Source organism: Scophthalmus maximus, chromosome 9 (assembly GCF_022379125.1).
Source record: "Scophthalmus maximus strain ysfricsl-2021 chromosome 9, ASM2237912v1, whole genome shotgun sequence".
In the NCBI taxonomy this organism is placed as follows: Eukaryota; Metazoa; Chordata; class Actinopteri; order Pleuronectiformes; family Scophthalmidae; genus Scophthalmus; species Scophthalmus maximus.
In genome coordinates, this window is record NC_061523.1 from 10,499,038 (window position 1) to 10,523,909 (window position 24,872).

Genomic DNA, 24,872 nt, shown 5'->3' on the forward strand with positions numbered 1-24,872 from the left:
TTTTTTCTAAAATAATTTTGAAAAAAAGCTAAAAATTACAAGCAGCTCAACATCCGTGTGCAGTTTGCTTTGTAAGCAGTTGGGGGTTCTAATGATACATTATTGATTATGTCACAAAGCATCTCGTGAAGAGAGAGTTGGGAGAGAGATCACACGCCAGATGAAGCTGTCAGTGGAGCCTTCCATCAGTGGCTGCGCAGAAGGAGCGCCAGGGTGCAGCAGATGGTGTTTAATATTGATCCAAAACACGGACGTACACATCCAATGAGTAACGGCTCAATGTGAGACCACTCAACGAAAAACTCCTCTGGTTGTGTATTTGTCTGCAGGGGACTGTTAAAGCTACTGATGCTGGAGTTAAACAGTGTGCACTGTGTTTGACCGGAGCCAGTGGTTTATTCAACACACACACACACACACACGTTGTTGTGAAATGACATTTTACGCAGACACGGGACCCTTTCTGTACATTTTATTTACAAAAATGTATTAAAATTGTCTGTACAGCGCCTCACTAATGAGGTTCGTCAAATTATGCATGCATCTCTTGCTCTTTTGTACCCACTACTTTGCCTGGCGACTTTTTGTTTTTGCAGAAGGTGACGTGTACAAAAAAGAAAAACTGAAGGTGAAAACCGATTTACAAAAGAATAACCGGGGCTGGATTCCTAACGTCAACCTAAGGTCAGTTAGTGAGTAGCAGAGCTCGTCAAGCATCACTGATTACACATGCAATTTCTTTAAAAAAAAATAATAATGGAAATCTTTCATCATGTAATATAAATAATTCTCATTTATCTAAATGTACAGTTATTCTTTATTTTTTTCTCCTCGTGTCTTTTTCTTTTTTCTCTTTTCGTACAAAAGTATCTGTCCACAGTTTCAGGTGATTACATGAGTAACGTCCTGAACCCCATGGAGTCACAGTCTTTTTGAAAGAGAAGAATTATCACAGCAATAGGGAAATGTGCTAAGCTTCAGGTCTCTCCCTGGTACAACCTTGTATAAATCTATTTTTCCCATGTATTCATATATTTGTCATGTTCATTTACTAAGTGAAGTCACCAAACACTGTAATGCTCATTAAAAATGGAATCAAATCAAAAGCAAACCACAGCTTATTGTAAAATGTGCGATTGTAAAAGAAAACACATTAAGGTAATCCCAAAACACTACCGTTTATAAGCCATTACTGTTGTCCTTTAATGGGATTGCAGTTAATCTACAGTTGAATTACCCTTTTTGTTTGGTTTTACTTTCACGTACACGTTTTTTCCTTATCCGAGCATGAATACTTTTCTTTGTACACTTTTTTTTTTTTTGTCATACAAAACACACTCTTGGCAGTATTGGAAGTGCGAATTATGACCTGGTTCTGTAGTGCGTAAAAGCCAAACCAGATCATCTTCTCATCTCCTCGAGTCCCATCAACCGCTCAGAAGACAGTGGCAGCAGCACCGGAGTTCAGAGTACAAACGAAAAACACTCATCGTTGTTTTTGGGCTGAATGGCATTTCACTCCAACAGGATCGATGTGTCTTTTAAAACGAGTACGAGGTCACCGTAAGTGACGTACAGCAGTACAAAAGCTCTTGTCTGATAACCGGCGTCTTACAGTGCACTGAGTGAGGTCTAATAAACGTCTCCGAACACACACGACCAGTGAAAATCTGGCAACAGAGGAATGAGGAGTAATCTGATCATAATTGATTACAAGAAACCAATTAGACACTTGTAAGAGTTGTCGTCGTCGGTCTGGCACTTCAAAATGTGCTTAGGGTTGCAAATGATGGCTTTAGTTCTCTCATTCACTGTAACATGTCAAATTTATAATATATATAGATATAGATATGTGTTCTTTTTTTTAATCACTACACCATTCTTCTTCTTTTTTTTTTTTTTCAATGAGCTTCAGGCAAAAAATAAGAAAAGCAATATCATTGTGAATGAGTTGCATTGATTGGACTCGGAGTTCCATAAGGCACTGAGAGGAGGGAACCGCATCGGCTCCTCACGTGACCAGTCCAGTCGTGTCGTCATTGCAGATTATCGTGTCCACGCCGGAGGATTTTGGCTTGGAGCTCAAACCCCCCGTGATCCCGTCCGTTTGATACTGTCGATGTTCAGTCACAGTTGTAAGGGACAATGCAAGTGTTTCCCCAACCTGTGTCGACATGGAAGCAAACACGGGAAGAGGTGAGGGTTTGTCAACATGAAGGGCGACGTATTATCTTAAAGACCCTGAAAACATGGTTTCAAATCTTGACTTCTTCTAAATTAATTTAAATACTCAAATGACCAACCCAAAATAAATTCAGAAAACATCCATAGTTATTATTAAGAGTTTAACACCGGTTGTGCGCCTGCTGCAGAGAACCCAGAAACTGAGAACATGCTACGATTGTTGCTCACGTGGTGAGAATGGAGCTCATTCATTGGTGCATTGGCGTTTGTATGAGTGTATTGCTATATTCCACATTATCACTCTTTAGTATCACTGTCAGTTTTCCCCAAATACTTGCTCAGGTTTTGGTGAAACAAACTACTTTGTTATAAGTTCAATATAAAACCATCAGAGTGAAAACACAGAATAGGATGTGGTGGGTGAATTATAACATCGATGTATTCAGGGGCTAAGGCTATAATTCTAACTGGACGGATTTCCCTAAGCTTGTCCTATGCTCGAGTTATGAGGAACTTCTAGGTCTGGGTAAACTCAACTTTCTATCTTCACTTTCGATCTTTTTACGTTCTTAGGTTACTTGGTTTAAGAAACAAAGGTACCTGTTTAAAACTACTTAGGTTAGGTTGTCGAAAGCTCACAGGATCTCAGAGGTATGTATCTACTGCCTGAACAACCAATCACATTGCGATCTTTCGCATGTTCTCGCCCTGGAACGCGTCCGCAGACGAGGCTCTGTTTGATGTATCTGACATCCCCTTTTTCCGGGCTGAGGCCTGGCCACTTCAAAGCAGTGCGAAGACAAGAAAACAAAACGAATACAGAAGTCACTCATCTAAATAATCAAAGCATATTTCATGTGATAAGACGTTAATTGAGGGAAATATGTTTTCAGGGCCTTTAAGATTAAGTTGTACAGCTGCACTTCTGTAAACAGACACGTCACACTTTGTGTTAAACAAGATGCAACAGAAAACACACACACACGTGCAATCAATCCAAACACACACACACACACACACGAGGTTTATTTAACAATACACTTGTCAGGGTACATTAATGTGCCGTTATCTATTTCAGAGTTGTTGTACGGATCTATTTTGTGAATTTCCACTGAACTTACGTTTCTGTATCGGTGCAGAGTTTATAGCTTGTTTCACTGCCCTCAAGTGGGCAAAGATAATGCTATTAGTAGTGGTAGAAATTGTGCTTTTGTGATCAATGAATGCTCAAAGGGAGTTGATGTGGGAGGAATTTCTAGCTTCATGTTTTTTTCCCTACTATCTTCTGACCATGATTGACTAAAGCTGCTCTCAGACGTGCACTGAGGTCCGGACAGTTTCCTTTTCCCACCAGCCCTCCAGTTACATTTACGGAGAATGTCTGAGTGGGCCCATGTGTGGAATACAGCAGGACAATCTCCGGTAGATTCATCGCAGCAGAGTTATCGCCACATCCTGTCTCCCGGACGCCACACAACATTCCGCAAAAATGTCCCTGCTGCCATGGAGGCCTCTGACTCGAACAGTCTCCTGCTGCGTTGGCGGCAAACTCCGGAGAGCGTCCGGACGCTATTCTGTGGACATTTTCTGGAGTTCATGTCTGCAAGAAAAGCTTAAATGATGCACGGTGAATGTCTGAGCAGTAAAATATGCAGACAGCAGCGCCTCACTCCATGTCTCAGGACGGGGCGAGATAAGATAAAGCTGGAGACTTGTTACCCCAGTACTCGTTTGGCCTTGGGTAATATTCGACCCGACCAGTGGGTAGAAAGTCATGTGCTCACTCGTGTCCTTGAATGTGCTGTGAGTCCGTCTGCAGCTGCTGAATTAAACTTATAGAAAGACCAGCGCGGATTTTGCTCTTTTCAAATGTGCTGATTTTTTTTTTTTTTTAATGCCGTTTCTGACACTAATTCTATTCACCTCTATGTCATTGAGTTGGAGGCTGAGATCGAAATAATGGATATCTCAAAACTCTGGCAAGTAAAACAAAAAACACCTGCATAGATACCATTTATGATGCCATGAGATAATTCTTTTCAATTTTTTAAAATAAAGGGTCATATCTCAAACAGATTCTTCCATTGTACAAAACAACCCTGTAGAGCAGTTTGTTGACACGGCAGAAAACAAGAGTTTTGATTGGTTCTAATGCTCGTGTACAGAGCCTGAGGCACTATGCATACATGTTACAAGACAAAAGCAAGTTTTCTGTTTCCATGTTTTTTTGGGCATGTGTGTTCCGTGGGGTCCGACATGACAACCATAAACAATTTCACACACAGCAACACACACACACAAATGAATTATTCACTCCCGACTGATATGACGGGAAGCTAAATGATTCATCTCACACAGTGAACTCTCCGTACCTCTAGATCTTAACGCTCTCGGTTCCGTATACGTTGTAGCCTTCCCTGTATGTGGCAAAGTTCTGGGTGTTGGTCGGGGGAGCCGGCTTAAAATTCTGGGCATTCTTGGCCAATTTCAGCCGTTTGGTTTCTTGTCGTGACTTATAACAGAACTCTATCAGAGCCACCATCATGGCCAGCCCCAGCCCTCCGACCAGAATATAGAAGACACCAGCCACATTGCTTAGACTGAGAGCACTTGTCTTGTCCTGGGGGAAAGTGAATAACACAGTTAAGAGTCTTGCAGTGGAGCGAGAACAGAAATACAGCCTGCATCCTTCATACTGAGCCTGACATATACAGCCTTGACTTTCAACAGTAAAATTGCTTTCGTGACTCATTATACTCTATATTACTGATGCTGGATCATGAATAAGCTACCAACAGCTACAAGCCACATTACATTTAAGATGTATTCAGGTGCTAAGGCTATAATTGTAACTGGACTGATTTCCCTATGCTTGTCACAGAGTTATGAGGAACTTGCAATAGTCAAACCGTTCTCCACTGAGGAGAAAGAAGCCAACTCTCGTTGCTCTGTCTGCTGGTGAATGTAGAGCTTATACACTTCCCTACGCTCGATCTATGTCAAATGGCTTCTGCTCTTGACCATGTAAGGAAGCTGGTCAGTATCGCATAGGTCGACAGCTCTGAAAATCCCTATCTTTTAAAAACAAAAAAAATCCTGTTTAGAGACATGTACGTATAACTTTCATGGCAACATTGTCATACAGTACAGTCAAATTCATAGTAGATGAATGATAGGCTCCATTAAAGTTACAAAAAAAAAAATCACTAAAGATCAAACCATTTTGCTGCTGCTTACCTACCAAACATATTCATTAAAAATTTGTTCATTAGAGTTTTACTATTTGCAGTTTAACCCTATGAGCGTGGAGAGATCACGAGGCTATCTCGGGACCCTAACCTGCGATCTGAGGCCGTGACTGTGTCTCAGAGGGTTAAATAGTGGGTTTGTTACATTCCCCGACTTCTTGTGCTGTGCAAACTGAGCCTCTAACTGCAAGATCCGGAGGGCACCCCACGGTGCGCTCACCGCTTTAAAGACGCTGAATTTGAGTAAGTCATCACAATGAGAGGCTTTGGTTTCTCGTCACACCGCAGGAGGCCAAAGAATCTAATAGACACATCTCAATGCAAACTAGTAACAACGCAAATAAATCAAATTTTCATTAACAGTTTGGTAAATAGGAACAGCAGCATAATGGTCAGTGTATCATGAATGTCAAGAGTGAAAATGAGCAAAAGAAAAATAGCATTTATCAACAACTATTAACTGCTGTGATTCAGTTAAAATTGTGTATAAAGGCACTTTGGAAAATTCCCCTTAGCATTATCATTACAGCTTTCACAAAAAAAAAAAAGAGCTTCTACATTTTATATTGCATCAAAAAAGTGTCTCATTGCTATGACATAAAAGAAAAAAATGAATTTGGGGAAGCAGTGCCATGTGTCAACGCCACATATGAACTGTGTTACAGTTGGTGGCAAAAAAAAACTACAAAAAAAGGGGGAAAAAAAATATGTGTAGCAAATTAACAAAATGTATACTACAGATGTTTAAGAGATTTTTGTCTTGCATATGAACAGTACGTCAAAATGCAATTTGGAATCAGTACAAAAGACCTGCAGCGACTGACCTTACTTCCAGAGTCCTTGGTTCCACATTCACCCTTATCGTACCACCATTTGTTTTTCAGCTTGTCTAAGATGCCTTGTTCACTGAGTTTCAATACTGCAAGGTTTACAGGAGTTCTTCACGTGGGAAATAACATAAATAACATTATATTATGTTATTTTATGTTATTCAACTTTTAAACTACTACATACTTAACAAAGCGATAAGGCAGGGCCCCTGGCTATGTCAACATCACAGAGAACAGGCATTCTACCTATTACCTTCATAACCCCTAGTCTGAAGCCAGGGCCTGCCCATATCGCTTTGAGTAATCGGCAGACGCTGTTAGCGGGGTGACAAGCAGGTACTGACAAGTACAATCTGCGAGTCTATGAATATCAAAAAGCAGCGGGTTTGTGTTGGATTGGGGGCAGGTACTGGATGGCGGGGGCTTTCTGAACAGCATTTAACAAATTCAGTCCAACAGGAGCTTTGTCTCAGCAAACAGGAAAAAGGAAAAAGTGACAGATTCTACCTTTCTATTTCCACAATATCCGCATAATCCTGCACTGGCAAATATCCATGTTGCTACAATGACAACAATCAATTTTGGAAGGTATTACAACTGATTTCATAAATGCCCAAAAGTGAAAGCCTAATAGATTCTTGTGTTCAATTCCGACATATCGCGGAGAAAACTTTATCTCCAAATTACACCAGATTAGTGTCAGATGAGTGTGTCCCGAGCAAACTGCACAGAGCTGCAGGACTGAGCTCAGAAGTATCAGTGGAATAATTCCCCTCATATTCGCCTGTAGCAGCATAATCTTGTGTCTGACAGCCGTTTCTCTCCGTTTGATATCTCTGAGACTTATATCATAACCTCCAAAATATGCATGTCAACACAAATTATCATAATATTCTACTGTACTAGAACACTAACACTACTAGAACACTGTACTAAAGGCCTCACTTTGGAGTCATAATATATCGGCGTTTGTGGTTAGGGTCCATCTCTCTGTAAGCGTGAAAAGCAAATTGGATGCAAAGAAAAAATAGTGCATCGATAAATGAGTGACCTGACTTCTCCCTGGGAACAATGTCCCCCAAGGGCACGCGATGCATAATGCACTGAGAGAAGATTACACCACTGTATATCCCTCATATCCAATCTGGAGAAACGGACTGTGAAGACCAGACCATTGTCTTGGCTCAGAGAGACATTGATTAACAATGCAATTACCCTGTAACATGCTCTGTGTCTGAAACTCAATCTAGGTAACACTCTGTTGTGCCCGGGGGCAAGAGAGAGCCGTGTGTGTGTGGGAGTGTATGTGGGGGAGTGTGCATCTCCTTTCGTCTGTTGGAACACGGAGCTGTGAGCGGGACGGGGCCAAGCGCTGCACTGTTTGGAACAAAAGCGCTCCAGGCCTGCTTTATTCCACCTAACCAGGCTTTTCCACTGAGTCCCGGAGAGCCAAAACAAGCCAGGAAACAGAGAGACAGTGCGGTACATACCTGTGCATGACAAAGATCGATGACAGCACAAGAGACAGACATTTTCAAAAGGGCTCCTGAGCGTGCTCTCAGCAGCACAGGGAGGCCTCCTGAGCTCAGTGTCGGCAGAACACAGCAATGTCAGCAATGTAAACACTGAAAAATATGACATAAAAGGGCCTTTTAAGAAACAAAAGACATTGAGTGGGACAATATTTGACCTGTGCCTCGTGCGGCTTCTTGAGTTGATGCTGTTTTAACAGCCGCTGCAGCTCGACCGCTCACTGTCGTCCAGGCGCTGACAAATCCATGACAAATGACACAAAGGGTGTAATTACACAATCTGCACCTCGAAACTTGTGCGTAATCCGGCCAATTATCTGACCTGTATCATCACGTGTGTGCTGACTGCGTCATTTGTCATCAAATTGACCTGAATTGTTAAGAATACAATGCCTACAATGCCTTACATGTAATTTAGTGGGAGCAGTCCAGGGCTTCATGGCACATAACCTACATATCGTTACACTAACGTGTCATGGGTGAGTGGGGTTTCACACACAGCACCATTAGCTCCCACAATGGACACATCATTCATCATCTATCCACAGAAGAAGAGGGAGAGATCTGATGGTCAGAAGGGTCACAGCAAGGTTATAAATGAGTCGGGGGAAGGAGCAGCAGTTCATCAAATAAACCGTTATAAAAGATTCATAAGTCTTTCGTTTAATTAGAATTCTCACGTTTGCCTGCAAAATGCTTAGTCCCCTCAAGACGCCGCTGTTCGCCTTGCTTTCCTGTCGGCCTCGGCCAAGCCGTCTCTTACAGGATTAGCAAACTTTCACCTCAATGAGAGAGAATGCTGGAGGTTCACGGCCTTTTCAATGCAGAAACATTGCTCGGTAAACTATCTGGAGTTACATGTGTGTGTGTGACTTCATTAAGTAATGGCACAAACTGACAAGGCTGTGGACAAAGTCCTAACAACTGAGACACGGTGATCTGCCCTACAGATGTGCAAGGATGGATGAACCAAGCTCAACCTTTCCAAACTGTAGGGCAGCCACGCTCCCTTTACGATAGTCAAGCAGTTAGAAAACTCCTAAATTGATTCTCATTTGCACTAAATGTATATCTATGAACATTGCAGTCTTGATAACCTCAAATACTATTTTTTTCTGTTGGCAAAGCAAGGGCTCCTTGGTTGGATCTGAACTGTTAAACCGTCTGGTCAGACTATCAGTTAATTGTGTTATCTGCCTTTGGGGCAGCAGCAGGTTGGTTGGGACGGACAGTTGGTCTGGTTATGGTTGGGTTGTTGTAACAGCCTTGCCGATTACTCTGCACTATAGTACCCGATTGTGGTGACATCGAGGCTGACCTTGGAGTCACCTCCCCCGCTGCCGCACTCTCCCTTGTCGTACCACCATTTGTTTTTCAATTTGTCCAAGAGGCCTTGCTCATTCAGTTTTAAAACTGCCAGGTTAACAGCATTTCTTGAAACGATAAAACATAACTTGTAAGAAAATGCACAGGTCCGTGAGAAATCTAATGCAAAGTAATAATTGTACTAAGCATCATAACGATAGGTAATGGTAGTGAGGCTACCACTGTCAAAGCAGGAGAACTATCGGTTAATCAGAATGTTCTGGGAAAGGACAAATTGTTTAAGAATTTCAGGAATATGGAGAGATAAGAAAGGCTCATATCAGGCAAAGACAGTGTTAAATCTTGGAAAAGGTGGCATGAAGGGTTACGTAGTTTAGAACTGAAGTGTGCGGGATGGGGACACTTGTCATTGAGAAGAAAAGCAACAACAACAAACATCATGCAATTAACATTCGTCACAAGTGACAGCGCAGCTTTTAAAGGCTAAATTGAAAAACCATTGAACTGTTAAATTAAAAGTGACAACACAACAGTCAAGTAGGACAGCACACGGGACAGAGGGGGAGATCGGAGGAGAGAGAAAGGCAACAGTAAGAGACACACACATATGAAGTGATCGTTAGCTTTAGCCTTAATATCCGGATTTGAATCTTCGACGGCAAAATAGCAACTCTAAACACATTTTAAAATGATGTAAAAAGCAGTCATTATCAACACAAAACCTTTGTATCCAAGTGCACTTAAAGGCATACTACTGTTACCTCTGTGTCCATCAAAAAAAAGAAGAGGAAGAGAAGAAAATGATAACAGGGGGACATCAGGGTAGGTGGAATACTATAACAACATTGAGGATATTGTTATATTATTCCACCCACCTTAATGCAGAGCCTTTGGGCGTCGCCACACCGTAGCCTTTCGAGTCGAGGTTCCCGCCCACTTTCATGGTGTCACACGGCTTCCGCTGCTCGATGTACTCGTTCATGGTGGACTCGAGGAGGAAGGCGAACTTGCCCTTTGACTTTCGTACCCGGGCTACGCCATCGGGTGTGGTCTTAACAAACACTGAGGGCTCAGCGGATTTCATGTATGACCACATCTTCTCATACACTGCTATTTTGGATCGCTGTGCAGAAGAGAACAGGAGAAGAGAAGTAGTTTAGAAACCCAAGCATTACATGTGCTTAATGGAGTTTGTGTTAGATTTTTGTGCTTAATGATCACTTCATTTAAATTGGCATCATGAAGTATTTATAGACATCTTGGAAAAGGGGCGGTGCGATATCTTTAAATACTTCCACAAAGTATAGCTGGTGAACTTGGTCACACAAGATCATGAAGTACAAGAATTTACAAAATCCATTTTTTCTTCAACAGCATAAATGTACTCTCCGAATATTAGGCCTGAGATGCAGTTGAGTGTGAATGAGGATCACACATCAGCTGCACACCAAGTAATGTCATGCAAATTGGGTTTTGGTAGAAATCCTGGCATTTGTGGGCTTGATTATGCAAAAAGAAGTTCAATAATTAAACTTTTGTGACAGTGAATTGCAGGTAATGATCATTTACAGGGAGACTTGCAGAAGTTTGCATCAGCTTGGTGGAATTAGAGCCTTATTGGTTTAGGTGCTTATTTGGCTTGTAGAACCTATTACAGTCATTCAACAACGCTGCCATTAATGTACAATCTGAACTGTAACTCAGAGGCGATGTGCAGCAGAAGCAATAGAAATGAACAAGACAGCGGGTTACACAGACAGGCAACCCATCACAAAGTGACACAGATGAGCATTTTCCCGGCGCCTGGGGTTAGGCTTAGTGAGCCTGTGAAATCTGGAGGACTCGAGTCCTATCTATAATAGGCATCAATTAAATTATTCAATGCCGCTGGACTTATTTTGGCATAGGCATTTCAAACTTTGAACAGATCCTGTTCCAAACAGCGATGAGCCAGTTCCTGAGTGGCACTGAGGGTACTGAAGACTGGATCCCACATGAAAAAAAAAGAAAAAGAGTCTTTCTTGCAGTTAAGGCCAAAGAGAGATGAAGCGGTTGGTGGGTTTTCAAGAACGGGCTGAATCAAAAGATCTACCAAAAGGATTTGTGAATGGAGTAGAGACGAGCCGTTGATTGGCCAACATCTGCCAGAGACGATTTCCTCGTGGCGTTAGGAAAACCCAAACATCTCATGTGGTCACAAATCATGTTTCAATAGTGCAATTGTTTGATATAACTTTGATGTTAAATAATTGTTTGTGTTATTTATCAAGCAACAAGATGTCAGTTATGCTCCCAGCTCTCTTAGGCTTTACTTAGGCACATTGCATTGAGCTATATGCTGATATCAGCATGCTAATATGCTCACAAAGACAATGCTACATGATTTGTTCATAAAATAAGTGTTTTAAGATAACTGCTTTTTAGTCACTGGTATTTTTAAGCGAGTTAGCATGGCTACAATATGCTGCTTACAGCACCTCCAATGTTTTCATTGTGTTTTTCACTGCGATCTAACAGTATATAAACTAAACGTTGCTTAGCAAAAAAATATTCCCAAGTTGATTATTGAAATAGCTTTAGTGCATGTCAACAGGACAGTCAATTAGGAATGCCAGAGAAAAAGATCTTTAATGTTCTACTAAAAGTTAAAGGATATTTGCACACGAACTGAACTGTGGAGCTTCGAATATCCAAACACACTTATCAGTAAATAGACTCATCGCTGAACTGAATTGGTAAAAGCCTCCCTAATAAGAGCACGTAAAAGCAAATGCTTTTCTATTAATAAACAAAAGCATTAACCTTGACCCAACTAAAGTGCTCCACTGGCTTGTAATCATATACAATTTGTTTGCAGGCATCTGTCATAGAGCATCAGACCAAGAGTGAGGATGAGATGTGACAGCAACATAACACAAATTAAAAAGTCGCCATGATGAATGTTCCCCGCTCAGAAGAAAAAGCCTTGGAGATGGTCGTTCTATTCAAATGTAAATATGACAGCCGGGGGGGGGGGGCAACAGTTAGGGTTTGGAGGACGATTCCCCCAAAGGCCTGAAGCTCGGCGTTGGGAAAAGCTCCAGACACCTCCTCAGATGAAGAGAATGGATATGGGCATTGATTACTGATGACAGAGTGTGCTGCCTCAGTGCTTTATGAAGTCAATTGATCAATATCACAGCGGGGATGCAGTGCACCCAAGACCTAAACAGGCCTATTCCCCTGCAACTACAGTCACAAGCAGATACACACACACACACACACACACACACACACACACACACACACACACACACACACACACACACACACACACACACACACACACACACACACACACACACACACACACACACACACACACACAGACAGATAGAGAGAGAGATTTCTTTCTTTTTTTTTGATTTTTAAAAAACAATTTTTATTAAGAATAACCAGAGAACATCACAGTCCTCTACAAATGAAATGAAAAAAAAACCAAAACACAACAACAACAACACAAAACAAAAAAAATAACAGAAAAAAACAGAATAAATCAGGTCATAAAGAGACAGAGACCAGCAGAGGAAGAGAGATATTTGATTATTGATTGCTGGCCCACAATTATAGACACGTGCACGCACGCCTACACACACACACACACACACACACACCATAATGTATTGAAAGTCAACTCTCATCTCCTTTAAAATCGAATCATTCACGTTCCGGTCTACAGTGGTCATTTACAATTCAATTAGGGAATAATGACTGTAAAACGTCCATCATCAATGAAAAGACAACTTGCTGGGCAATTACATACTGCCCTCAATACAGCTCTATACATGCGGTTCTCCGTCACCCCGTATAATGGGGCTGTTAGGACATACCACTGTATTGTGAATGACCTTCCACACAATTAACGAGGACTTGATAGCTACTGTACAAGGCAAAAGGAAACACGACTCTGTGTCGCGAAAAAGGTGTAACCCCCTTTCTCTAAGTGTCTTCTCATTATAATGAAGCAATCACACAGTAATGCTGCTGTGTTCACAGCAAAGTACCCATATAGTTAATCTCAGCCAGCCCTCCTACTGAGGCGACACAGTTACATCATCTGTGGAGGTGTTCCTCCTACAAATGTGTCTGAAGCAGTGAGTTTGCCGCTGTCTCGTAACAGTCGTAAAAAAACAAACTCGGGTCTCTCATTCCGTCCTGGTGACCCGAGATGAGGTATGAAGAGAACAGGACTCGCCTTCAGCGAGACTATGTTAGGGGAACGCCAGAGGGGAAACTGGTGGGTGTTTGTTATTCTTCTGGGGAGAAGCCTTCAAATCACCACAGCCAAATCTATCTCTTTCACACACACACACACACACACACACACACACACACACACACACACACACACACAGTGTAGACGTGTGCTCTGCCACACCAACACATGCAGATACAGATGGAGGTTCACTTACGGCAGGAGGGTCAGGAGTTCATGTTTTGTTTTGAATTCTTAAACCTGTAACAGCTGATTTTCTATTGGCTACTTAGGCCAGAATAACCTAGCTGCAGACAAAACACTGACATATAAGCTGGCACCTTTTAAATTGATATGGATGGAACTTGTTAGCTAACAGAGTCAAGTTTCTGATAGATATGAGTCTATTATTCACTTCCTTTTGGCTCTGCCGTGGTCTCCACCCATTACAAAGGTAAACACCCATATCATGCTATATTCACCAGCTCAAGATTTTGCACTAAAAAGCATATATACGAGATGCATAAGATGCAGATTGAAATGACAATATGGCAGTAAAACGTATTCATATGTGTTAAAGGATTCTTTCTGAGCAGATGTCACGTTTCCCTGCAGGAGCTGAAAATGGATATATGACTCTCGACGTACAAATGAAGCAGAAGGGGAGGAGAAAGCTGCCTGAAATAGGTGCCCAATGACCGGATTATACCCATCATCTGTAAAAAAAAAAAAAAAAAAAAAAAAATCGAATTTCTATATACTGTAGTTATCTACAATGAAGTTACTTTATATTTTACATTATGTAAAAAGGAGGGGTATTTTGTTGTATGGCAGGATTTGGTCCACAATCCACTGTTTGCCGGCTGCTACTTTAGCATTCCTCTCCTCGGACAACCTTCGGCATACATGCAATCTCTATGCAATCTAAAGATGAAATGCTCATATTAAAATTAATTTAAATCTTTGCAGTGTTTGGTGAGACACTGAAGTGGACAGACGAACATGGAAAGGAAGGAATTGCTTTTCTGTATTTAAGTAAATCTATTGTTTAAAGATGCTGTTCCAGAAATCAACAATGTCATTAAAATGTCGGAGAGGGGACAAGTGATTAAAGTCCAAAGTCAAAGAAATTGCCCTCTCCGTTTTAAATAACCACTTAATCTGTATTGATTCCGAGCTTCGCAGCATTTCCAGACCTCTGCCCGCTGCCCTCCGAACCAAAGCCTGTTGTTTATTTTTTCCTTCGGCATCGGGCTGCTTTCATTATGGCCTCTCTCACATACGCTCCACTGCGTGTATATCTAAATGCCTTCTCCAAACACCCACCACTACACTTCCTTCAACTTTACTTCCCTTGCATTTTGTTTGTGGACATCACCACTTTTCTCCCCAATATCCAGTTTGCTAGGACTACCTGTATCTCAAGTATGCAGAAATGAAAGTTGAAGCTCCGTGGGTGTACTTTGTCATTGAAGTGCCACACGCAACGCCCTGAATACCAATTGCTCGTCTTTGATGCTGGACTCCAATAGCTGCTGTTGCTGCTCATCTAAAGTTCGACAAGGCCCTCGGAGGACAGCGCTTCCCCTCAGAGGTTACGCCTGTCTCACACAAGTCTATCATCACTTTTGTCAGCTTTCTCTTTCATGCAAACAGGCTCTAATCTTTATAGGAGCCTCCCCTTCACTCAGGCCTGTACTGGAACACAAAATGACAAGAGCTCGGGGAGATGTGTTACACCGTGCCGCATATGATTGCAGCGCAACCTAAGGATTTCTTGAATAAATATCCTCGCCGGCTCCTCTTCATGCAAGCCTGGCTAAATGCAGGTCGGCTCTGCATAAAAAAAGCTACTTATTAAACATTGTGTTGGACCAAGCAGGAGCTATAGTGTCTGCGCCGCAATAGCTGAGACGTGAAATTGATTTTCATGCATAGTAAAATGCATTGGTGGCTGCACTCAAGCTGTTGTTCCCATCTCCACCGCACCTGCAGATCAGTAAGATTCATGGTGTTTGCCGCTGAGGCTCTGAGTAATGTATAATCTTTTGAGGGGAACAGAAAACAATGCTGTGGTCTCATTTCTCTGCGCAATTATCATTCTTTCATTGTTACGCTGTTAAATGAGGTGCATAAAGGGACAGCAGTGTGGTTGTCTTTGACGGTCTCACCCCAGTCTTTACACGTAATTAAACAGCCACATCAGCCCATTTGATCATCTCAGCCATTATCATGATCAGGCTTCTCCTTCAATGTACATTTCAAAATGTAACTGTGCCGAGCTTTGTGATGGAATCAAGAGGATAAACATGGCCTTGCTGGTACAACTCATTATTATCTAATCATCCAAAACACCAAAAAAGAATGTTCATCTGACTGCATGAAAAGATCCATGACAGGTATTAAAATGGGGAAACAAACCACAATGGTGCAGTGGCGCATGGCAGCTGCTGTGTTGAGGAAGAGCAACACAAAGCTTGAAGCCATCCCGCATTGTCTCAAGGTAAAGCAACAGACCGGCTGGAGACGGAGGAGGAGGAGAGGGCGCCCGAACAGGCAGGGTCGTCTGGGGAAGAGGAGCCGAGAGCAGGTAGAGCCGCACTGCCAAGAGCCCACAGCCATTCAGGCTGCCGCTGGGCACGTGGACCGGCTCCCAGGCCAGCTGTCCTGGTTGGTTGTGAACACCAGAATGGGGGCTTTCCAGGCGATCAACACTAACACTACTCTCTTTGAAAATTCCTCTACAGCCAACCCCCCCTACCCCGAAATAAAGACACAGTGATGTGAATACTGTCACTGTCAGGTAATAAGCCGTATGTCCAAACTGTCAGTTTTTCAGGAGCTAAGACAGAAGACAATGAGATAATAAAAATCAATGTTGAAGGTTTTGTAGCTCATTATTACATGTTCATATTATGTTCATAATAATTGCAGCACTGCCACTAGAAAGGGAACTTTTTTGTTGTTGTTGAAATAAACAATATTGTCAGGTGGCTTTGTAAGAAAAAACAGGTGAAATTATCAAAAATTAAACACCAAGTGTGTCAGAGATGATGACATATGTCTTGTTCCAAACATTGGACTTGATTTAAAAGTTCCAGCCGGCTGATAACATATGGGTCTAATTAATCCTGAATGTATTTCCTGAAAAACAGATCTGCGATGGAACTTGAACTCTTATTAATCAGCATGTTTTTATTCTTGTCAGCCCTCTACAGCTTTAATTAAAAGTCCCTTGGAAGAGCGTGTCACGCATGTCATTTCCTATTTGAAGTCTTGTAAAGGGATGCAAGTAGGACACTCATTATAAAAGACTACAGGAAAAAAGGCGACTTCCTGCCCTACCTATCAGATTGTTCTACCAGCGGACCTTTCGTAGCTGCGTTGTCAGGCTGGAACCCTTATCTGTAATTGGCATCCATCATGTCTGTGACACAAAGACATTTACTGTATATAGACCTGCATAGCACTTCTGATGAAGGGAAAGTGATGACAGGCTTTGTGAGGCTCTTTGGCGAATCAACTGTCATGTGCCATGTTTCCCAAGATATATGATCCTCTCATACAGACATTTACAACCGAGTCCTGAGAGTTTACAGTCTTTCAACGGAAACCTTTTTTTTAATATCAAGCTTTAAAGACGCTATCTTTATCTCCTTTGTCTAAAAAAATCAACAACATGGATTTGATTTTGCATTTTGTTGTTCTGAGCGATTCAACCCAGGGGTAATACAAATGAATTGCTCTTTCTGCCAACAGGCTGCAGCTGTGTAACACATGAATCGTTTCTCTCCTGCTGATGAGTAATGAGGGAGTGTTAGATAAAAGACTGTCATATTGCCTCTTCGTCATCGCAGGCACAGTGGAGTTTCATTAATTATTTTCTTCCATCTTACTGCCCCGCAAACGCAAAGGACTGAGCTGCCGAAGTATCCAGGCCACAGGCCGAGACATCGATGGATTTTCACAGCAGAGGGTTGATCAGCCTGTGAGACTCGCAGCACCGTGGAACTCCTGCACGTGGTCGCTTTTCAGAGATTACTAGACTTTCTCATCAGATTTTAGTTAATTTATGACTTAATTGCCGGGCTAGTCCCTCATGCCGTCGGACATATTGCTTATTCCCTCTGAACCGTCTTTCAGACTGCTCTGTTTGACCTGCAGGGCTCTTCCTCATCAGGTCCAATTTGCCAGCTATGGCTGGCTAGCTAATTATATTTCATGGGCTGACCCTTCTGAGTTTGAGCCTGATGTGGGTGCTTTGATTAGCCTCCTGTTTTTATCACCTCTGAGTCTTCCACGTTGTTATCACACTTTCTGCTGACAGCCCCAGTGCCTCAAGGTTGCACACTGCAGTACTGCCGCATCACTTTCATATTCATGTCATAAGAGTTCAAGAACTGCTTCTCTGTCAACATGCCTCATTTGGAGCTATCTCGTGCGGGTCAGGGGCGCTGTACTAAAAGTATACAACGGAGAAGCTGCGAGGAGGAGTTTATCGAGGACGCTACACAAAGTGGTTCTTTTGACCGAGTGAAAAACTGTTAAGGCCTCTGTATTAATTTGTCATTTGAGCTGAAAGCGCTGGATTAGTCATGCACTGCGTGTGTGAAACCGTATGTCGGCATTACTCACCCTGAAAAACTCTTTTGTGGAGCCTGAGTCCAGAGTGCCATATGCTATCTCTGTCTGCTTGGCCAGATCTTCGGCACTTTCTATGGGAGAGACCATCCTCTCCACTGTCAAGAAGGCAGCCAGGTTGGCTGTGTAGGACGAGATGATGATGAGGGTGAAGAACCACCACACACCACCGACGATGCGGCCCGACAGAGACCTGCGGGAGGGAGGTTGATGACAGCGAAACGCAGAATGTAATGACACAGTGACATGTGGCGCCTGTAAAAACCCCTAAGATCTACCAGTTGTGTTTTATGTACCTAATTGCATAAGTCATCAGAATTTCCTGGTAAATCGTTAAAAATAACGCGGTACTGTGTCAGCACTCTACAACAGCGCGTTTCCAAGGAAAACAGCACCAGTTGTTTAAAAGGTAATCTTTAATTGCCTGGGCAACAATCAGGGTCAAAGATCATTTCATAGCCTGAAGAAAGTATTGATGAAACCATTTTGTTGTTGACAATTTCAGCACTCAAACTAACCAACTCAGTTACTAAATAATGACTAAATTACACTGTAAAATAGCTGCATTCAAAGTCAATGAAGTCTTATTTCAAATAATGATCACCTGAAGGCACAAGGCAGAAAATAAAGATGCAAGACTGATGCATTCTATGTTCATTCATTTAGAGCTCAACTCATCACTAGCAGGTGAAATGTCTTGCATAAATCCAGTATCAATTTCCTATTTCCTATTTCTGCTCTGCTGTTCACTGCGGGTGTCTTATGGAGCTGACCCACCTGGGGGAGATGTCACAGCCCTGCTGCATGAAGGCGCCCAGTGAGAACCAGAGGGAATTGAAGATGCCAAAGTCATTGGGAGGATCGGGGGGAGTCTGGGGGTCTTTGGTCTCGTCCTGATCCTCGAGGTTCCACTCATAAGGACTGAACCGACTGACCAGGAACAGGACCACGCTCACCCCAATATAGGCAAACACTATACACATCCAGATCTCATAGGCCAGCGGGTCCAGGAAGGAGAAAACACCGGGCTTGGACTTTTGGGGCTTCTTTATCATAATGGAGATGCCCAAGCTCATAAACGGCTTGGAAAAGTCTATCACCTCCTCTCGAACCAGAGTAATGGTGAGAGGTGCAACAGCTATATCTGCTCTCTGGAAACAGGGACATGCACAGCGAGCATTAGTGAATGGTCCGCGTGAAGAAAAACAAGTCATTTTATATGTATGTGTGAGTGACAGCAGCTGCAGAGAGAGAGAGAGCTTAAGACAATGTTTTATCACACATTTTACACACTATCATAAGAAGACCTAGACTGTGACACTTGAAGGCAGGCTGAAAAGAAAACACACACACACGCACCCACTCACACACGAGAAACAGAGTGGCATTTGCACAGTGTTATGACCCAGGGTGGCAGCTAATACAGTAGTGATTCAGTCGGTAAAATTGAGCAGGCCTTTTTACGCCGAAATGCATCCACAATGGGAGGTTTGCCGCACAGGGGCCCGGCGAGACTTAGAGAGAGACAGCTTGGGAAAAAATCCACCGAGGCAGATGGGAGTTTGAGTCGTGTTTGACCAAATGCTTCCTTAATCAGGACCCACAGAGAAAACAGTGTGTGTGTGTGTGTGGGGGGGGGGGGGGGGGTTTCAGCTCCTTAAAACAAGCAATCAATTTTCCATCTAGCAATGAAACTCTGTACCAAAGCTGTAAGCTAATAACCAATTGTGTCTTTACGTTAAAACTGCAAAGTAATCCTCTAACTCGCCTATTAGAATGTATAATAAAGAGGTTGGTGTTAGAAGTAAAATAAAGAAGGAAAGAAAAACAACATGCACTGGCCGTGTGAGCTTCATCACACGCCATTCAGTAGGCTGGATTTCGCAAACACAGCTTCTTCTGGCATTGGCTCAATTTGTTTCATTTTTCAAGCTGTTTCTCTTTATCAGCCTCCTTTGCTCTGCTGCTTCAATCACATTACGCTATCAAAACACATCCACGGAGGTGTCGCTGCCTTTTCAGAAATCACAATGGGTTGCTTTGTAAAAGCAAACGAAAATAATGAATCACATAAGGCAGTGTTACTGCAGCCAGCGTGCGTATGTGTGTGTGATTAATTAAGTAACTGCTCGTCTTCAAAGGAGCCACTGAAGGGCAGTTCTTTGTGTTGCGCCGAATTGTCTTTTTTCATGTTGAAAATTGAGAAAAACATTGGGCTGAGGCAGCACGAGGCAGTAACAGTTTCGTACAAGGTCAAACTAGGAGCAACACAAATAGACCCAATAAACATGACTGTTTTCTTTGTGCTGTCAACACAACACTGCGAAGGGCTATAACCATTTAATCCTTGTGCAGGCGTAAGCAGCACTCAATCAATGCAGAGGGAAACAAAGCAATAAAGAGCAGCCTCGGGCCTAACCTTTAAAAGACAACTAAAATCAAATTAATTTACTGGTCAAAAGGTCAAAATGTACAAAACTATTAGTCCCGACCCACCTGCTGTAAAATTACAGGCCGGGAAAGACTTGACAGTGACATGATTGGGATATTTTTCTCACCTTCCATCTGCGGGGAGTGGACTTTTCCCATTTGAAAGATAATTTGGTGGCGATAGCACATCAAACCAGGCAATCTCTCAGGCTGATAGTTGGGAAATTGAACAGATGAGGATGCCTAACCCTCATGCATTTTGTATTTGGCCCCTGTTCAACCATTGTGGCCTCGCAGAAAGGCGAGGAACGGGTGGGGGTGGGGTAATTTTGCACCGCTCGAGGTGTTGCGAGAGCCCGAGAGCTCTGTCAGATGTAAAACACGGCATGACCCTCCGCTAATGTGAGAGGTTCAACCTTTATGGAGCAAAACACATATGGATCTTGTTTTTTCAAAACCGCAAACCACCATTTAGCTGTTGATTCTAAGGCAGATTTTCTCAGCTGTGAATTTACAATGTGGCATATTCATCACACACATCAAACATTGAACATAATTACACAATCACTTCAAAGGCACACAATCTTTCATTCATCAAAGTGATTACAGTGTGTTTGCCATATGGACTCATTGTTCTCATGTACCTACCTCCGTTTCGACTGTAGGAGAGAGAGACAGAGCGTTCTAGGCTAAGCAAGGAGGATTAATTGCAATGAACAGCACTGAGAAATGATTTCATTTTCTCCATCTCAAGATGATCACCAACTCCCCCAATGCTTGAGGCTGCGTTCACTCACAGCTGAGCTTCCTGAGACAGCCTTAGACTGTGAACTGGGCAAGAGCTGATGAGTTCACAATGGGTTGGTGATAACCATGAGACAGAAAAATGAGATCTCCTCTCATGTTGAAGTTCCTTGCAAACTGTCATGTAATCAGTGAAATCAAGGCTCCCAGTACTCACCCCATAGACCAGTTCACCCACCATCCCGTTCCACGTCTTGGTCTCGGGGTCTCGGGCTCCGTACTTCCCATCCATTACTATAGACAGTTTGTACTTAATTCCAACATGTTTGGCAATCTCAGATGCTAAATCGACGCAGTAGCCTTCATATCTGTCATTCCCCTCCAGATGCATATAATTTTTCTTGTACATCACATAAGGAGCTTCCTGTTGATTCAAACACACGCTGTTTTATTCACTCCCATGCCCTAGCACACATTCAGTTATACAGAAATATGCATACATGCGCTCAGATGTGCCCATGCGCACACACACACACGCACGCACGCACGCACGCACCCACACACGCGCACGCACACACACAGAGATTCAACATTATAAGCTGCTATAACCACATCCATGCAGTCATGCACACAGAGATGATGCCCTGCGAATGCACAAATATGCACTTATAGCAGCAGCGTGATGGTGTCGTCACCCTGCTTTCAATAAGCCGTGGCAGCCAGCAGACACCAAGCCCAATGCACCCAACCCATTTTGAGCCCAAGGGCGCAACTCTGTGGCACAATAAAGGGAGGTTAGAGGGAGGGGGGGGCAAATATTTTTCATCTCTGTAGGTGAACACAGAAGGCCAGAATGAGTTTTAGTGGGGCTGGGAGGCATTGGTAGGCGAGGTGTGGGTCAGCTCAGAGGCGGGTGGGGATGGGAATGGGAATGGGTTTCAAAGTAAATGCCAGTGACAGGAGAGGGATCAGAGAGTGCCCAGAGTATCTCAACATATTCAAGCACATTGCACCAGTGTGCAGTTAAAGGCTGTTTCATTCCAAAAAAAATAATAAAATAATAAAAAATAAATTAAAAACCCCAAATGAGCTGTTAATTGCTATCGAGGAAAATGCAAAAAGAACCCAAAACTCCATAAATAAAATGATTACACTGGGAGAGCATGAGCGTGCTGGCTCTCCTCTCCTTTTCATAAAACGCTGGTGCAGCTCATCTTTTCTCTTACTGAGCACATCATCATTATCAAACAATAGGACTGCTCAGGAGAGCAGGCATTGTCATTACAGCCACACACAATTAGAGTGCAAGTAGGGGCGCAATGGTTTGTTTGTTCTGTGCTGAACGTATCCCCTCACTCGTGTTTCCCTTGAGTTAGCACATGTTTACCTCCTGACTGGATTATTCATCTAGAGGCATTAAACGTTTCCTCTTACTCTCTTATGCCTGGGAATACAAATGGAATGTAACTGTGGGATAAATGCCAGAGATCCTTGTGGTAATTCGAAACATTTTTCTGCATCATTTTGAAAAGTCTTGCTCGCAGAGAGTGAGGTATTGCATCAGGTAATTATAACGCCCTTATGCACTCAGTAAATTTGCAGTGGAAGCTATCCAATCAGCCTGAAACAATTAGTTGAGTGCATACATTTTAAAGTAAAAACATCTACAATATTTGTTTCTGTGTTGTTTTTCGGTCTGGGAAAATGCGAAGCACTGACTGGAAGTTATACTTCAACACAGAACACATGGAGGGGCAATAAAAAATAGATTGGAGAGGCGATAACAAGGGACAATATAACGCCTGCCTATCCCTACTCCAATGCTGTTATTTTGCTTTGCCCAGCTTGTAAAACCATTGCAGTATCACCGTCTAGTCATTCTTCGGCCAGTCTATCCCAAGTGTCATTGAACATTTACTTGATGAGGAGACAGACAGGTCTACTTACGTATGCGTTTGTATGCGTTTTGTAATTGATGGAGTCAACCATTATCATGTACAGTATACCATTATTGTGATGTCACTGCTACGACAGGCCACTGAAGTATGGGAAATCAAAATGCTTTGACACCCACACGGATACAGTTGAAACACTCCCCCCTGTTTTTGGATCGACTGTTTCAACGTGTAGTGAGTGGATGGAAAGCAACACAAAAAAGATGTGGTTCTACCCGCCCAGGACAGAATGTATCACTCATTGGAATCAACACCATGACCTTGAGTGGCAGAATACGTGAAACATTTAAAACTGCATGGAAAGTGTACCATAATAGTAGTGACCACAATGGTTCGGTTTTCCACTGAGGAGTCGTTGGAGACCTGCGGGTCCATAATATTTACAAATCGCGTGTACTCGTTCCAGTATCCAATCTGCAAAAAGAAAACAGTGGTTAGTGGTGCATTCCGACCCACTGGTGACACTGATGACGACACCGTTCCACTGAGATGATCATATCACAGGTACACATCTAAGACCTCCCGTGATGCAGGCTTCCTTTCTGCCCTGAAGTTCGACCGATGTTTCAGCAAATAAGTGGAACACCAAAACGGCAGAAGATGCCCACCAATCCAAGGGTGGAATAATGAAAGAGTTTCTATTTTTCTACATTCATCACATAATTAGGGCCACGATCAAAGATACTATGAAAACATTTTTTTTATGATCTACACCAGTTCAAATTGCCAAACACGCAGGAACCGAGCTGCATGAGCATACGGCAGACAACCTCAATCCCTCCCACCTTCAGCTTCCCAGGTTTTATGCTAAATAATTGATATTCAGGCCTATGTTACTGCATACATGTTTAATAATTTAGCACTATATCCCAGTGGCTCTACAGTTTCTCCTGCACAGTCCTGCAATCGCAGCTACTCTGTACTCTGCTGTACAGATGCTTAAGTCAAACCAATGTCAAGTGTTTGTTTGCCCATCTGAAATAATAGCTGTTCTGGCTCATGATGAAACGTGTTGCATATGCGGATGCCAATAGTTTAACTGTTGCTGGCTCAGATTTCCCCTTCACATCTGGTCTGCATTTTCTTTTTTCTTTTTTTTTGCCTCAGATCTTTAAATGTTTGGGCCAGACAGGTGTACGACAGAGCAGAGATCTGAAACACCGAGTGGGGGCGCTAGAAAGCAGCAGACTGCTCAAAGGACATCTCCAAACTGTGGTTACAGATATGGATGTCGTTAGTGGACTTGCCAGACTGGAGGAAGGTCCAAATGTTTATTCTCGGCCCTTGACCGACAGTGATATTTGAAATGTGCCGCTTGTGGGAACGACACCGTGGGAAGCTGTGTCACGCAGCGACGCTCCAGAGGCAAAGTCCTGATCTCGCTCTGAGCAGCTGGGACAGAGATCAGCCCATACATCACTGGTGACAGTCACAGCTAAGATCCTTCATCCTCTAACTGTCACTGGGGTGACTGGGGGCTCCAGGTCCTGACAAACTGCTGCCCGGCTTGTCTCATCTTCCCTCTCTTCCTCACTCTCTCCCCCTGACCTCCTTTCTCCCAAATGCTCCATCCCTCTCCTCCCCTGGTTGGCTGTGTGCGGATGGCCGTAAGGGCCGCGTGATGCTAATTGAAGCATCGGCTTCGGACGCCTGGCCCTGATCACGTCATATCAGACTGAGCTCCACACTTACCCAGCTAATGTGAGATTCACAGCTGTCTCTTCGAAAAACCCGGCGAGTTTTAGGAA

General features: G+C 43.0%; 1 protein-coding gene across 9 annotated transcripts in view; it reads right to left on the bottom strand.

Moving 5' to 3' along the window:
- Positions 1–457: 457 nt before the first annotated feature.
- Positions 458–24,872, bottom strand: part of LOC118319803 (glutamate receptor 3) — a 77,628-nt gene continuing 53,213 nt past the window's right edge. For 4 of the 9 annotated variants that reach the window (XM_047334531.1, XM_047334537.1, XM_047334536.1 and 1 more), the window contains 8 exons: positions 23,434–23,538; positions 21,387–21,593; positions 18,773–19,146; positions 17,990–18,188; positions 9,996–10,243; positions 6,257–6,371; positions 4,557–4,804; positions 2,127–3,784 (listed from right to left, as the gene is read on the bottom strand). In XM_047334531.1, coding sequence (XP_047190487.1) covers positions 4,559–4,804; positions 6,257–6,371; positions 9,996–10,243; positions 17,990–18,188; positions 18,773–19,146; positions 21,387–21,593; positions 23,434–23,538 — 1,494 coding nt within the window. In that variant the 3' untranslated portion in view covers positions 2,127–3,784; positions 4,557–4,558. Of the gene's footprint in view, positions 3,785–4,556; positions 4,805–6,256; positions 6,372–9,112; positions 9,228–9,995; positions 10,244–12,595; positions 14,071–17,989; positions 18,189–18,772; positions 19,147–21,386; positions 21,594–23,433; positions 23,539–24,872 lie in introns of those variants that run through there. The other 5 variants (XM_047334532.1, XM_035650448.2, XR_007031471.1 and 2 more) reach the window with 5 other exon arrangements.